At 51.1% G+C, this 12,731-nt stretch overlaps 1 protein-coding gene across 1 annotated transcript; it reads left to right on the forward strand.

Moving 5' to 3' along the window:
• Window positions 1–632: 632 nt before the first annotated feature.
• On the forward strand, window positions 633–11,660 carry LOC140387256 (fibrinogen-like protein 1-like protein). Its single transcript, XM_072470211.1, has 3 exons — window positions 633–670; window positions 8,365–8,493; window positions 10,390–11,660. The coding sequence occupies exons 1-3, from the start codon at window positions 655–657 to the stop codon at window positions 11,016–11,018; spliced, it is 774 nt and encodes a 257-aa protein (XP_072326312.1). The 5' UTR covers window positions 633–654; the 3' UTR covers window positions 11,019–11,660.
• Window positions 11,661–12,731: the final 1,071 nt, after the last annotated feature.

Below are 12,731 nucleotides of genomic sequence, written 5' to 3' on the forward strand. Positions count from 1 at the left end.
AAATTGCATCCACGTTGCTCTATTCTCTACTCAAGTTTAATCACTAATTACTTCTGCCTGGAGATGATCTATTACAAATGTCAACTACTTCAGAGAAGAGGAAGATTACAAAGTTGTAACGTTCTCAATTATAACCACCTCACCGGTTCCCCAAACCTCCTCTAATACTTTGTGAGGGTTATTTTGGCCAAATATTCAGGCACTGAATGGGTGGAGTGTTAGTAAGACAAATGTTTGAAAGTCAGGGTTATAAATGTAATTCTGGTCCTAATTGCCAATTTCAACTTGCCTGGAAATGCAAACCAAAAACCTGCAGGTTTAGCACTCAAGTGCTGACAATGCACAGTCTACTTGGAGAATGGGTACTGCTTTGGTACTCTGAAACTGGGCCAATATAAGCCAGAGATAAAGAGATGGATGGGAAAAATCTGGTGATCATGGCTGCAATGCTTAAAGAATTAATCGGACATTCTACTTTAAAAAAATAATGTTTAGTGGGTTCTGCCCAGTGTCAATATCAAATTACCAAATTCAAGTGTGCGTATTGTGTAAACTGCTGGAAGCACTGTGTGGGTGTGTCTATGCAAATACATTTGTCTCAGCATAAATACAGAGATTTCAGTGCTGAGTTTAGTCTGCGCTGTTTGAGGCAGGATGGCAACTAAAATGGGTGAGTCTGAGTTTCGATGCTTTCTGCTAAACAAAAACATTCTTAAAGTTGAGTTTATTTTGTTTCCAGTTTTGTCCTCTCCAAGATGCTGACTCTTACAGGGTACATTTCTGCAGGTTCACAGTGGTCCTCAGAACTTCACCCCAAGAGGACATTTTCCTGTGCCCGTCTATATAATGAATAGCAGCAGGTTATTTGACTAAGCAGTGCATTAGTCAATACTAATTTGATCCTTACCAACATCCCCATATGAAAGCACTTTGCAGCGTAGCAATCAGAAACAAGAAACCTAGATGGCAGTAAGCACTGTAAGTAGCTCCAAATGCCCGGGGTCAGAAAGACCATAATCAGTTGTTCCTACACTTGTGCCCCAACTGGTAAGTGAGTGTAAATATCAACAAGGACAGAATCAGGAAGGGTTTAAGTGTCCACGATGGATAACCTATTGAATATACTCTCCAGGCCCAGATATAAATAATGACCATTTGGCCAAGATAATAAAAAGTGATAGGTGCTTGTGAATGTCACCTGCAGGAGAACAGAAAAGGAGACTAAGGTGTAGCACAAAATAAGAGACATTCGCTTATTGTTCAAATCACACAAACTGTTAAAGGATTAGAACAGGGAAATTGTTACCATTGCACCTGACCAGCTTTCTCTGCTGCTCAGAATGAAACTGCTGGAGACAATGAAAGCTGTTCTCTACCAGAATCATGAGCAAACCATGGGCGCGATTCTCCACTCCCACGCCGGTTGGGAGAATCGCCTGGGCCGCCAGAATTTCCGGGGACGCCGGTCCGACGCCCTCCCGCGATTCTCCCAAGCAGCGGGAACGGCCCGGTCGAGTTTCGCGGGCCGCAGGCCGGAGAATCGCCGGAGACACCCAAAATGGCGATTCTCCGGCATCCCCGCTATTCTGAGGCCCGGATGGGCCGAGCGGCCGGGCCAAAACGGCGGGTTCCCCCCGGCGCCATCCATACCTGGTCGCTGCAGTTGTGGGCGGTGCGTGAACGCTGGGGGGGCGGCCTGTGGGGGGGCGAGGGGGGATCCTGCACCGGGCTTCACCTGCAATGTGGGGTGGCCCGCGATCGGTGCCCGTCGATCGTCGGGCCATCCTCTCTGAAGGAGGACCTCCTTCCTTCCGCGGCCCCGCAAGACCCGTCCCCCATCTTCTTGCGGGGCGGATTTGGACAGGACGGCAACCACGCATGCGCGGGTTGGCGCCAGCCAACCCGCGCATGCGCGGATGACGTCCGTTATGCGGCGCCGGCTGCGTCATCTATGCGGCACCACTTTTACACGGGCGACAAGGCCTGGCGCGGGTAGATGACGCGGCCCCAATAGTGGCCCATCGTCAGGGCCTGAATCGGTCGGGACCGGGGCCGTTCCGCGCCGTCGTGAACCTCAACGGCGTTCACGACGGCGCGACCACTTCGGCGTGGGAGTGGAGAATCCCGCCCCATGTCTTTTAAAAAAAATCTTTTTATTAATTTTCATATTTTATAGTACATAATTCCATCATCACTGATAAAGTCAACGTTTGTGTATATATATACACAGAGTTCTTGGGGGGGGGGGTGGTGGTGGTTGGGGGCAGAGGGGGGAGGGCGCGGCAGAGTGAGACAAGTGTAGATACATACATGTTCGTCCTGGAACTTTCTGGCTGACTACCTGTTTTTGCCCCCCTCCCTCTCCTGTGGCTGGTTGGCCCTCGCGTGTGTCGCCCAGCATGTTGTTTTTGACTCTGCCCTCTCCCTCTTGTTTTTGGGCCCCTCCTCCATGGCCAAACCACATCTTTGTATTTAAAATTTAAATTTAAGATTGATAAAGCAAAAAAGGAGCATTTCAGCTAATCTACAGATTTAATTTAGCCCATTAACCGATTAAACTTTATTCTCTCTCAGGCTGCCTTCTGTATACTTTCACCAACTCACTTTTCCTTCTTTCTCACTCCATTCTTTCTACCGGTCTTGACTTCACTCTTCCTGACACACATTATTTCTTTCTCTTTCACCTGGCCTCAAGAATTACCGAGTCATGCATTTGGGAGTAGAGGGAGTGCTGTATTGGGAAATCTGAAAGTGCACATTTCCTCAAAAGGTGTGGAGCTTTACCTCCAGGGCTTGTTTTAATTTGTTCTCCCAAGCCTGACTGACAGGCACAGGACGGCAGCTGACGAGCAGGTAGGTACATTGGTGGTGAAGAGGCAGAGATTGGGGGGGAAGGCGGAGGGAACTCATCAAAGGTGGAACCAGGGAAGGAGACTCTGGGAAGGAGATCATCAAATGTGAGGGTTGGATGGTGGGTGGTGTCATAGGTGGAAGAGATAACGGGAAAACCAGAGAGATATTGGGGGGAGTGGAAAGATCATGTGGATTTAGAGGGTTATGGGAGGAGATATGATTGGAGGAGATCAAGTTTCGGGAGATTTTGGAGAGGGCTGGACGTCTGTTCACAGCGTGTCTTAGGAACATAAGAAATAGGAGCAGGAGTAGATCAATAAGGCCCCTCACACTCCCGCTGCTATTTAATAATGTCATAGCAGGGCTGAATTTGAACTCAACTTCACTTTCCTGCCTGTTCCCCATAATCTCTGACTTCCCTGTGATTCAAGAAGCTGTCTATCTCAGCATTTAATTTATTAAATTAGTCAGCCTCCACAGCTCTCTGTGTGGAGAATACCAAAGATTCACAACTCCCTGAGAAGAAATTCCTCTTCATTTCTGTCTTAAAGACACCCTTTAAGAAAACCCCTTCAATAACGAGACCAAAACCATGCACAGTGCTCTGTCCTGCACAGTTGTGACATGCTTATCTTAATTTATATTCCAGCCCCCTTAGGATAAAGGTCAACATTTAATTTGTCTTCCTAATTGTTTGCTGTACCTGTCTGCTAACTTTTTGTGTTTTGTGTGCAAGGACAAAGATCCCCCAGTGCCTCAGCATTCTGAGGAATGTGGAAACAACGTTACAAGATCGATTTTCGCAGCTGCCAGTTACTGTTTAACCAATTGTCACAGAGTCCGACACGGATTTTCAGCTACCCCTCCGGGAAACCATTCCATAATTCTCCATTTCAATAAAACTTTCCCTTTCTATTCTTCTTTTCCACTTTGTATTCCAACTGCCAAAACCGTTGCCCACCCACTTAACCTATCTATATTTCATTGGAGTCTCTTTGGGCTGAATATTCCGATGTTGAGAAATTCACCTGGGACGCTCAGGGTGGCTTTCTGAGCATGGAGTGTAGGTTTTCGATCAGGAAACCCAGAAGTCCAGGGGCGCGGTCTCCACTCCCACACCGGTTGGGAGAATCGCCTGGGCCGCCAAAATTTCCCGCGACGCCGGTCTGACGCCCTCCCGCGATTCTCCTAAGCGGCGGGAACGGCACGGTCGAGTTTCGCAGGCCGCAGGCCGGGGAATCGCCCGAGACACCCAAAACGGCGATTCTCCGGCACCCCTGCTATTCTCAGGCCCGGATGGGCCGAAGTCCCGACGGCGTGACCCCAGTTCACGCCGTCGCCGTTCACACCTGCTATTTAAAGTCGTCAGCCAGTCGTGCTGGCTGACGCTGAGCAGGGAGGAGGTGAGCGGACTATAGCACAGCGCCCGGAGACCGGGTCGGCTTCCCCGAGAAGGCTGCGGCCAAAGGGGGGGGTGCGGGAGAGTGTGCAGGTGGGGGGGTGAGGGCTCGGAGTCCAGGTGGGAGGGGGGCGAGGGAGAATGTGCAGGTTGGGGGGTGAGGGAGCGGAGTGCAGGTGGAGGGGGCGAGGGAGAGTGTGCAGGTGGGAGGGGGGGGTTGCGGGAGAGTGTTCAGGTGGGAGGGGGGGGGCGAGGGAGAGTGTGCAGGTGGGGGGGGTGCGGGAGAGTGTGCAGGTGGGGGGGGTGCGGGAGAGTGTGCAGGTGGGAGGGGGGTGAGGGAGAGTGTGCAGGTTGTGGGGGGTGGCGTGAGAATGTGGATGGTATTGTCCATCCGCGGATGCCACATATCAGCCGCCCTGATATGGCAGGACAGTGACGAGGACACAGCCGCAGGGTGCGTGTGGCTGATGGGCACAGGCGAGTGGCACAGTGGTGAGCAGTACGGTGTGAAGTGACCGTTGGGCGCAGACAGTGACCAGGTGTTAGGCTGGCTGCGTGTCTGCAGCGCGACCAGGCCACCGGGGCACACAGGGATCCCATGCAGCCCGGCTGACAAGGTGTGGAAGAACTTCCGTGTAACATGTCGTTTCTCTGCCCCCCACCACCCTCCGGCAGGTCACCATGTATGCCAACCAGACAGCGATGTTTACTGCCGTGGTTGGAGCCGCAGCTCTGGAGTTTGCCATCCGGCAGCGTAGAGTCGGACGGCCCACAGTGGCTGCAGATGCAGCGGTTACCGGTGCACAGTGGTCACATGGTGAGACTCAGCCAGGGCCCAGAGAGCGGCGGCAATGTTGTGTTGGCTCTGGCGCATGGCTACCTGTGGGAGGGCAGCCCGCTCCTGGGCCATGGATGACGCGTGCACGTGAAGCCCAATGCCTTGCAGAACCTGACCCATGGCCAAAACCCCTTCACCCATTGCCACCCGTGCGGTGTCGGCCTGGGTGGCTGCGATGAGTGGCACCAGTCCCTGCTCCTGGACACGGATAGACTCCTCCAGCTGCGTGTGCAGGTCCTGGAAGATGGCCCTCATCCCGTTACTCAGTCCCTGGGTGTCCATACGCATCGGTTGTCCGGGTGGGTCAATTACATCCAGGAACCCGGGAACCGTCTGAGTGGCAGCTGGTTGCTGGGCCTGGGCTGCCCTCCGACCAGCCAACCCCTCGACTGCTCCAAACTCCACCTACTGTACCGGCTCGGCTGTGGGGTGCGCACCAGACAGTGACCCGGGAGCCTCATCACTTATCTGCCCAACCAAGGTGAGTGTCTCTGTGATGGTGAATGGTGTGGGAGACAGCAGTGCCGCAAGATCGAGGTCATCATCTGTACAGAAGTCTGGTGTGGACTGGTCCCCTTTATGGCCAGGCGCAAGCTCCATGCGGGACATGTCGTCTTGACCTCCAGTTCGATCCAGCGGGTGTGTGGCCGTGATGTGGGCTTCGGCATGACTGTCCACCCTGTGCCCCTGACTAATGTCTGTCCCGGAGGTCTCAGCGTCCCGGTCCTGTGTCCCAGACTGTGAGGTCTGCCCTCCTGTCCGACCAACTGGCAACCTCTGGCATGCGTCCCTGGGTGCCGTTGCGGTGGGTGGCGTTGCGCTGCTTCCTGGGCGAGACGTCCCTGAAGGTTCGGACGATGGCCCTGGGGAACATAAAAGATTTGGGGTTCGTTAGACACGGTGGCCCGGGCGTATGGTGGTGGTGCGTGCACAGTGTGAGGGGGGATGGGATCTGGGGTGCAGTGGCCAGAGTGTGAGGGGGGATGGGATCTGGGGTGCAGTGGCCAGAGTGTGAGGGGGGCGATGACGGGTTGGGGGTGGAGAGGACATGCAGGGTTCTCTCACTTGCTTCTGCGCCTCCGACCTGGCATGGCGCGACCTCCCGGGTGGCGGATCCCCCAGCGAGGTCCAGGGCCCTCTGCTCGTGAATGGTTAGAGGGTGCAGGACCGGAGAACCCCCTCCGGTTCTCATGCGCTCCCGCTGGTTATGCGCTGTCTTGTCCTGGGGGGGGGGTTGGATAAAGCATCACAGGCGGGTATCATCAGGGCATGCAGATATTGGCAACATTGTTGCTGGTTCAGGAGACAGCACGCCATGGGTTCGCTCCAGGGGGGTCCCGGGGCTCATGTGGGTCGAGTAGATAGTTGGGCACCGTGACCCCCCCAAACCCCCTGGCCCCCCCAAGCCGCCTGACCCCTCCAACATCGCCCCTGATGCCCCAGTCCCCCCCCAACACTCCCTACGCCCCCCCCAACCCCCCCTACGCCCCCCCAACCCCCCGTGACCCCCCCAAACCCCCTGACCTCCCCAACATCGCCCCTGATGCCCAGTCCCCCCCAACACTCCCAATGCCCCCCCCAAACCCTCCCAAACCCCCTGACCCACCCCAACATCGCCACTGATGCCCCAGTCCCCCCAACACTCCCAACGCCCTCCCCCCAACCCCCCGTGACCCCCCAAATCCCCTGACGCCCCCAACATCGCCCCTGATGCCCCAGTCCCCCCCAACACCCCCCCCCCAACCCCCCGTGACCCCCCCAACATCGCCCCTGATGCCCCAGTCCCCCCGAACACTCCCAACGTTCCCCCCCAACCCCACTCCCCCCCCCCCCCCGTGCCGGGGGATGGGGGGGGGGGGAGCCTGGGGGCACCCTCATGGCACTTACCCTGGCAGCCCGGGTGCGGTCGTGCCGTCCGGGGGGTCTGCCCCACAGCACTGACTGCAGTGCCCACCTCCCGTCAGCCGCGCCTCACCGCGCTGGATGGCTGGCGATGCCCACGTCTTGGGCAGAGGGTGTCCCTTCTCCGCTCCACCTCACCCACCAGGGTGTCCAGGTCCGTATCCCGGAACCTCGGTGCAGCTCTTCGGGGCTCAGCCATCTCCTCAATTCTCCTCCGGGTCCTCTGTGCGCGGTTCGCGCAATTTATGACGCAGCGGTGCGTCATTCGGGCGTTGCACGGTGATGACGTGGCCTTCGTGGAACGCCCCCCCCCCCCGAGGTTCTCCTGGCCCCGATCCTAGCCCTTTTTCGGGCCCTGAATCGGTCGGGATCGGGGCCGTTCGCGCAGTCGTGAACCTCGACGGCGCGGCCACTTTGGCGTGGGAGTGGAGAATCGCGCCCCAGGTTTCCGCTCACATTTCTCAGCTTCAAATCCACAACATGATTATTCTTTTGAATCCTGCTCAGAAGTCCGCCTGATTGATGGGCTAATATAAACAGACGAGTGAACATATGAATTAAGAACAGGTGTAGGCCATTCGGCCACTTAAATTCTCTGCCATTTGATCAAATTTGTGGCCTCAACTCCACTTTCCCCTCTACCCCCTATACACTTTTACACTCTTATCAATCAAGAATGTATCTAACACAGTCTTAATTCAAACATTCAAGTAAGACATCCAGAGCAAGCCACAGTTGCAGGGTTGGAGTCTGCAGCTGCTTGTGGGAGCTTGACCTTTGATGTGGAAGAGTCTCCAGTCCTTGATATAGGTGAGGGGGAGTGGTGGAGTTTGACCCTAAGCAAGGAGGTAGGCAGACCAGGGGTCAGTACGCCTGCTCCTCCTGGCCCATAAGCAGTGCTGTAAAGACACTGACCTATTGACCGTTCAGTTAAAAAATTTACGGGAAGGTAAAAGTAAGGCACCTGCACTCATTGTAGTATTTGAATATCTAACCCATCTGCTAGATGCAAAATTGTTAACTGCTCCTTGTCCAGCCTCTATTAAACCAACATGGGTAGGTTGTAGGCAGGCTGGGACTGAGTTTGAGATTTCAAAAATTTACATCTCACCCGCCTCCCACTCTCCCATTTTTGGGGGTTATAATCTCTCTGGTTCACTCAATCACTGGTTCTCTCTTGACTATTTCCCTCCAATTTCAACTGTGTTTTCCCAGCTTCCTGCGTCTTGCATTGAGCCTCTCTCCAAAGCTCGCACCATTACTGCTTAACTCATACTATGGCTCTCCCTTTCTGGTTCTTGCACAGTATGTCTCTGTCCAATTGTTGTAACTGTCTCATGACTTGTAACGCTGTTTGTTTTGTAAATCTCAGGTTGTGTCCTGACTGCAATCATTCTTCTTGCAATGGGTGCTGCAAACTGTGACGAGGAAATAGCCAACCTGCACATGTTACCTGCTGAAGAAAGGACCACCAGAAGTATCCGAGTAAGACCTCCATCTGGTTAGTATATGGGGTTCTGGTTAGAAAATGAGCTCAATTAATTTTCCTTATGATCTTTGTTCAAGATTAATCACCAAAATTGGCTGGCTTGACCCAAAAGCAATTGTGAGAATAGAGTCAGACTCCATCGCCCTCCTTGGCAACAGTAAAGTTAAGGCAGTTTATTTGCAATATTAGCGTCACATTTAACCCTAATATGAGATTCTGACTTCATATTTCCACCATCACTGAGACTACCTATTTCCCCCTCAGTAACATTGGCTGGCTTGGCCCCATTCTCACCTCATCTCCTGTGGAAACTCTTATTCACAGTGTTACCCGTCGACTTGGTTATTCCACCCATGCATAGCTGGTATATCCTCCATGAACCTGAGGCCATCCAATTCCCTGCTGCCCGTGTGTTAATTTACACCAAGTCTTGGTTTTAAAATTCTCTAAGTCTGACCTCTTGCATCCCCAATCGAATTGCTTCACCATTAGTGGTTGTGGCTCAAGTTGCTCCAAGCTCTGGAATTCATTCCGTCCACGCTCCGCTTCTCTACCTCACTTTCCTGCTTTAAGACACTCCTTAAAATTGCTGGGAGCCTCCTGCTAAATGGAACAGGAGGATTAACATAGCAGAGTTAGAGCATCATTAGTAAATGTCAATATCTTTCTCAGATGGTTAAAAATGGCAATGACTATCCACAGAATCCGGAGTGCTCAGGCTGACTCCAGTTCTCTTTGAAATAAAGGAATGCACTGCACCAAAAAGATCACTGCCCACATGGGGTGAAGCCAACATTCAGAAATTGCACCTAACCCTTAACTTGTATCCCCTCATCACTCACCAAAAGCTATTAATCTTTCACACTATAGGAGCGGGAGTATAGATTAAGGAAATGGTTATTAAATTGAGGAATATAGCGAGTGGGGTTTCCCTGGGTTCTGTGCTAGGTTCTTAGCTTTTACCATGTATATTTATAGGTTGGGTGAAGGAATAGTGAGTTGGTTGTCTCAGTGGGCAAATAGCGCGAAGTTACGTGACAGTTTTCTGTAGCCACTATTTGCTGGAACTTGAAAAAACATCTACTCTAGTTAAAACCTTGGCCAGGGACAGGTTTGTGAATATGAAACCACGGTCTTCCCCATTGGTGATACACAAATTTAGTCCTAACCTTTCAGCGAAAACTTTTACTGGCACCCAACTGTCCACTGAGGTCCAAACTAATACCGACAGCCCCTTCCCCCTTTGATTAAATAGGCTGCAGATTGTCATTGAGATAGACTCTCCCTTTCCATTTTCACCTAACCTCCCTTGGTCACCTCCTACATGGTCTTGACATCTCCGTTCCATTTCAACTCACCTCTCTTCCCGCTTTTCCCATTCCACACTCCTTTCTGCTCATTCCTTTGTCCTGTCCTCTTTTCACCTCTTCATTCTTTGTTATTTCTCTTCCCTGTTCTATCCTGATCCCTTCCCTCATTTCCCATTCATTTACACTTCCCTGCCCTCATTTCCTCTTCTACAATTTTCCTACCCTTCTTGTACAATCTGTTCCCCTCCATCCTGGCCCCGTCCCCGTCTCTGTCTACATCCATCCTCATCATTTACTGTTCCTCTTCCCACACAACTTTCACCTGCCTCCTCTCCCTTGATGGTTGCTCCCCACTCTCTCATTCTCCCATCCACTTTTTATTCTGTCCCCATTCCTCCTCATCTCTCCCACACTTTGTCCTCTTTCTCACTCTCTCCTTCACTTTGCCTTCTCCTCCTACTTGTCTTCTTTCAGTCATCTCTGGTCTCACACCTCTGTCCATTCTTCTGCACTCTTCTCCACCACTCTTACCCATCCCTATCCCTCAACCCTCTCTCCTTTCATCAACAAATCAATCACTCTATCTTCCATATTGCAGGTTATCCCAAGGATTGCAGTGCTGTCCGAGGTAGAAGTGGACTTCACGTCATCAAGCCTAACGGGTCCCCTCCACTTGTTGTGTATTGTCAATTGAGCAGATTTGGTGGTGGATGGACCACGATTCAAAAGAACATTCGGCGTACTAAAATTACCTGGAAGGAATCCTGGACAGCCTACAAGTTTGGGTTTGGCAATATCCTTCAGGATCATTGGCTGGGAAATGAATATATATTTAAGATCATAAGTCAGGGAAATTACAAAGTAATGTTCTTGATTTGTGATAGTAGGGGTAGAGAGCGTGTTGCCTATTATGACTCATTTGCCATTGGGAATGAAAGAAGTGGTTACCAACTGAGCTTAGGTCGATACTCCGGAAATGCAGGTAATGCTTTGATTGGAACTGTGAAGAGCGGTGTACATGATAACATGAAGTTTTCAACATTCGACCGAGACCAGGATTTGTCAAGGTCAAACTGTGCACAAAGTTGCAAGGGTGGCTTCTGGTATAACAGCTGTTACAAGGTTAACTTGAATTCAAAATCAATCTTCTGGTATGGCCTTTGCAATGGTAACTGCATGCTTTCTCAGATTCTGATCAAACCCAACAATGTGTGTCGGCGGGTATAATAACAAATAATTTAGAGCTGGTGAGTTCCAGGTGATCTTTCACCCTGACAAAGGGGAAGAAGCCCCGTGCACATTATATGGGCTTTGTTCTTAACTCCATCAGTCTGTGCATCCCTCTGCCCCACCTAGGTGCCCTCTGTTATAAAATTGTATCTGGCCTGTCTGCAAAACAAGAAAGCAAAATATCTGGGATAGATTTATCTTGTGTATTGGGATTTACCTATCTTCTCTTTTGGGGAGCTGAATTTCTGTGTAAAATGCCAGATTTAGAATGAAGAGAAGCCAAACCTGTGGATTGGCGATTGGCTGTATCTACATTGCTCAAAGAATCAGAAACTATCACAAACAAAACAAGCTCAAAGATCACTCTCAGACTTTCCCCAGCTTGGATCTCAGTTTTGAGATTTTACAGATTTGCACTTAGAACAATCTTCAAATGTATTGACATATTAAAAAGCATTGTTACTTTGTGATAGTTGTTTGACTGTGTTTATTGTTGTCACCATAAATGGCAGCTGTGGGAAAGAATAAGACCCTGGGTGAAAAATCAGATGTGACTCAAAAATGTTGAGCTACAATTCTGACTATTTACGCAAATTGGTGTTTCATTCTGTGTATAATGTTGATCAAATTTCTTATGGTTTTCTTATGGTTGCAATAAAATCTAAATCAATATCTTCTGATGGTTTGCGTGTAATCTCTGCAGGACTGGGGTATATATTATTAACTAACATTAAAAACTAGTAAAAAAATATTCTTTTCTTTGACATTAAATTGACAATTGCACCCAAAGAAGACATTGATTGTAGCTGATATGACAACTGGAAAACAAATCACATTCACGGACAGTCTTGGGAGTTTTGTGACCGTGTGAGTTTAGATTTGCCATGTCCCAGTTGAACATTGCCCAATTCCATTCTGTCAGACAATGGGCTGGATTCTCCGTCCAGCCACGCTGGAATCAGGAAACGTGATCGGACGGAGAATTGCGCATCAGACAAAAATCAAGGCCGGCATCGGGCGCCCGGCGGAATGCCATGCTCCGGTGCCCCGACAGCAGCGCGAATGCATTCCATGCTGCATGCTGGCATGGGCATGAAAAATATACAGTAAATGCAGTTGGCCTATCATTAACGGACCCGACCCGGCAATTTCCAGGGCCCCCCCCCCCGTGATGCTCTCAGGAGGAATTACTGATGGTGATGTCCACTTAGAATCATAGAATCACTACAGTGCAGAAGGATGCCATTCGATCCATCATGTCTGCACAAACCCTCTCAAAGAACACCTTACCTAATCCCACCTTATCCCATTAACCCAATAACCCCACCCAACCTTTTGAACACGAAGGGGAAATTTTATCATGGCATATCCAGGTAACCTGCTCATTTTTGGACTGTGGGAGGTAACCGGAGCACACTGAGGAAACCTGCGCAGACACGGGGAGAACGAGAACTTACAAACTCCACACAGACAGTGACGCAAGGCAGGAATTGAACCCGGGTCCCTGGTGCTGTGAGGCAGCAATGCTAACCACTCTGCCACTTGTAGTGCTTAAATCAGGAAACAGGCGCTGTGGCTGCTGTGGGAGAGAGAGGGGTTACGATAAGTGCCCAACCTCGCTATAGTGCGCTGACAGTTGTACTGCTGGCCGGGGGGCTTCTGCCAAGGCCAGGGAGAGTAGCGGGGAGCAGCCAAGAGGTGGGCCATGGG

Source organism: Scyliorhinus torazame, chromosome 12, assembly GCF_047496885.1.
Source record: "Scyliorhinus torazame isolate Kashiwa2021f chromosome 12, sScyTor2.1, whole genome shotgun sequence".
Taxonomy (NCBI): domain Eukaryota; kingdom Metazoa; phylum Chordata; class Chondrichthyes; order Carcharhiniformes; family Scyliorhinidae; genus Scyliorhinus; species Scyliorhinus torazame.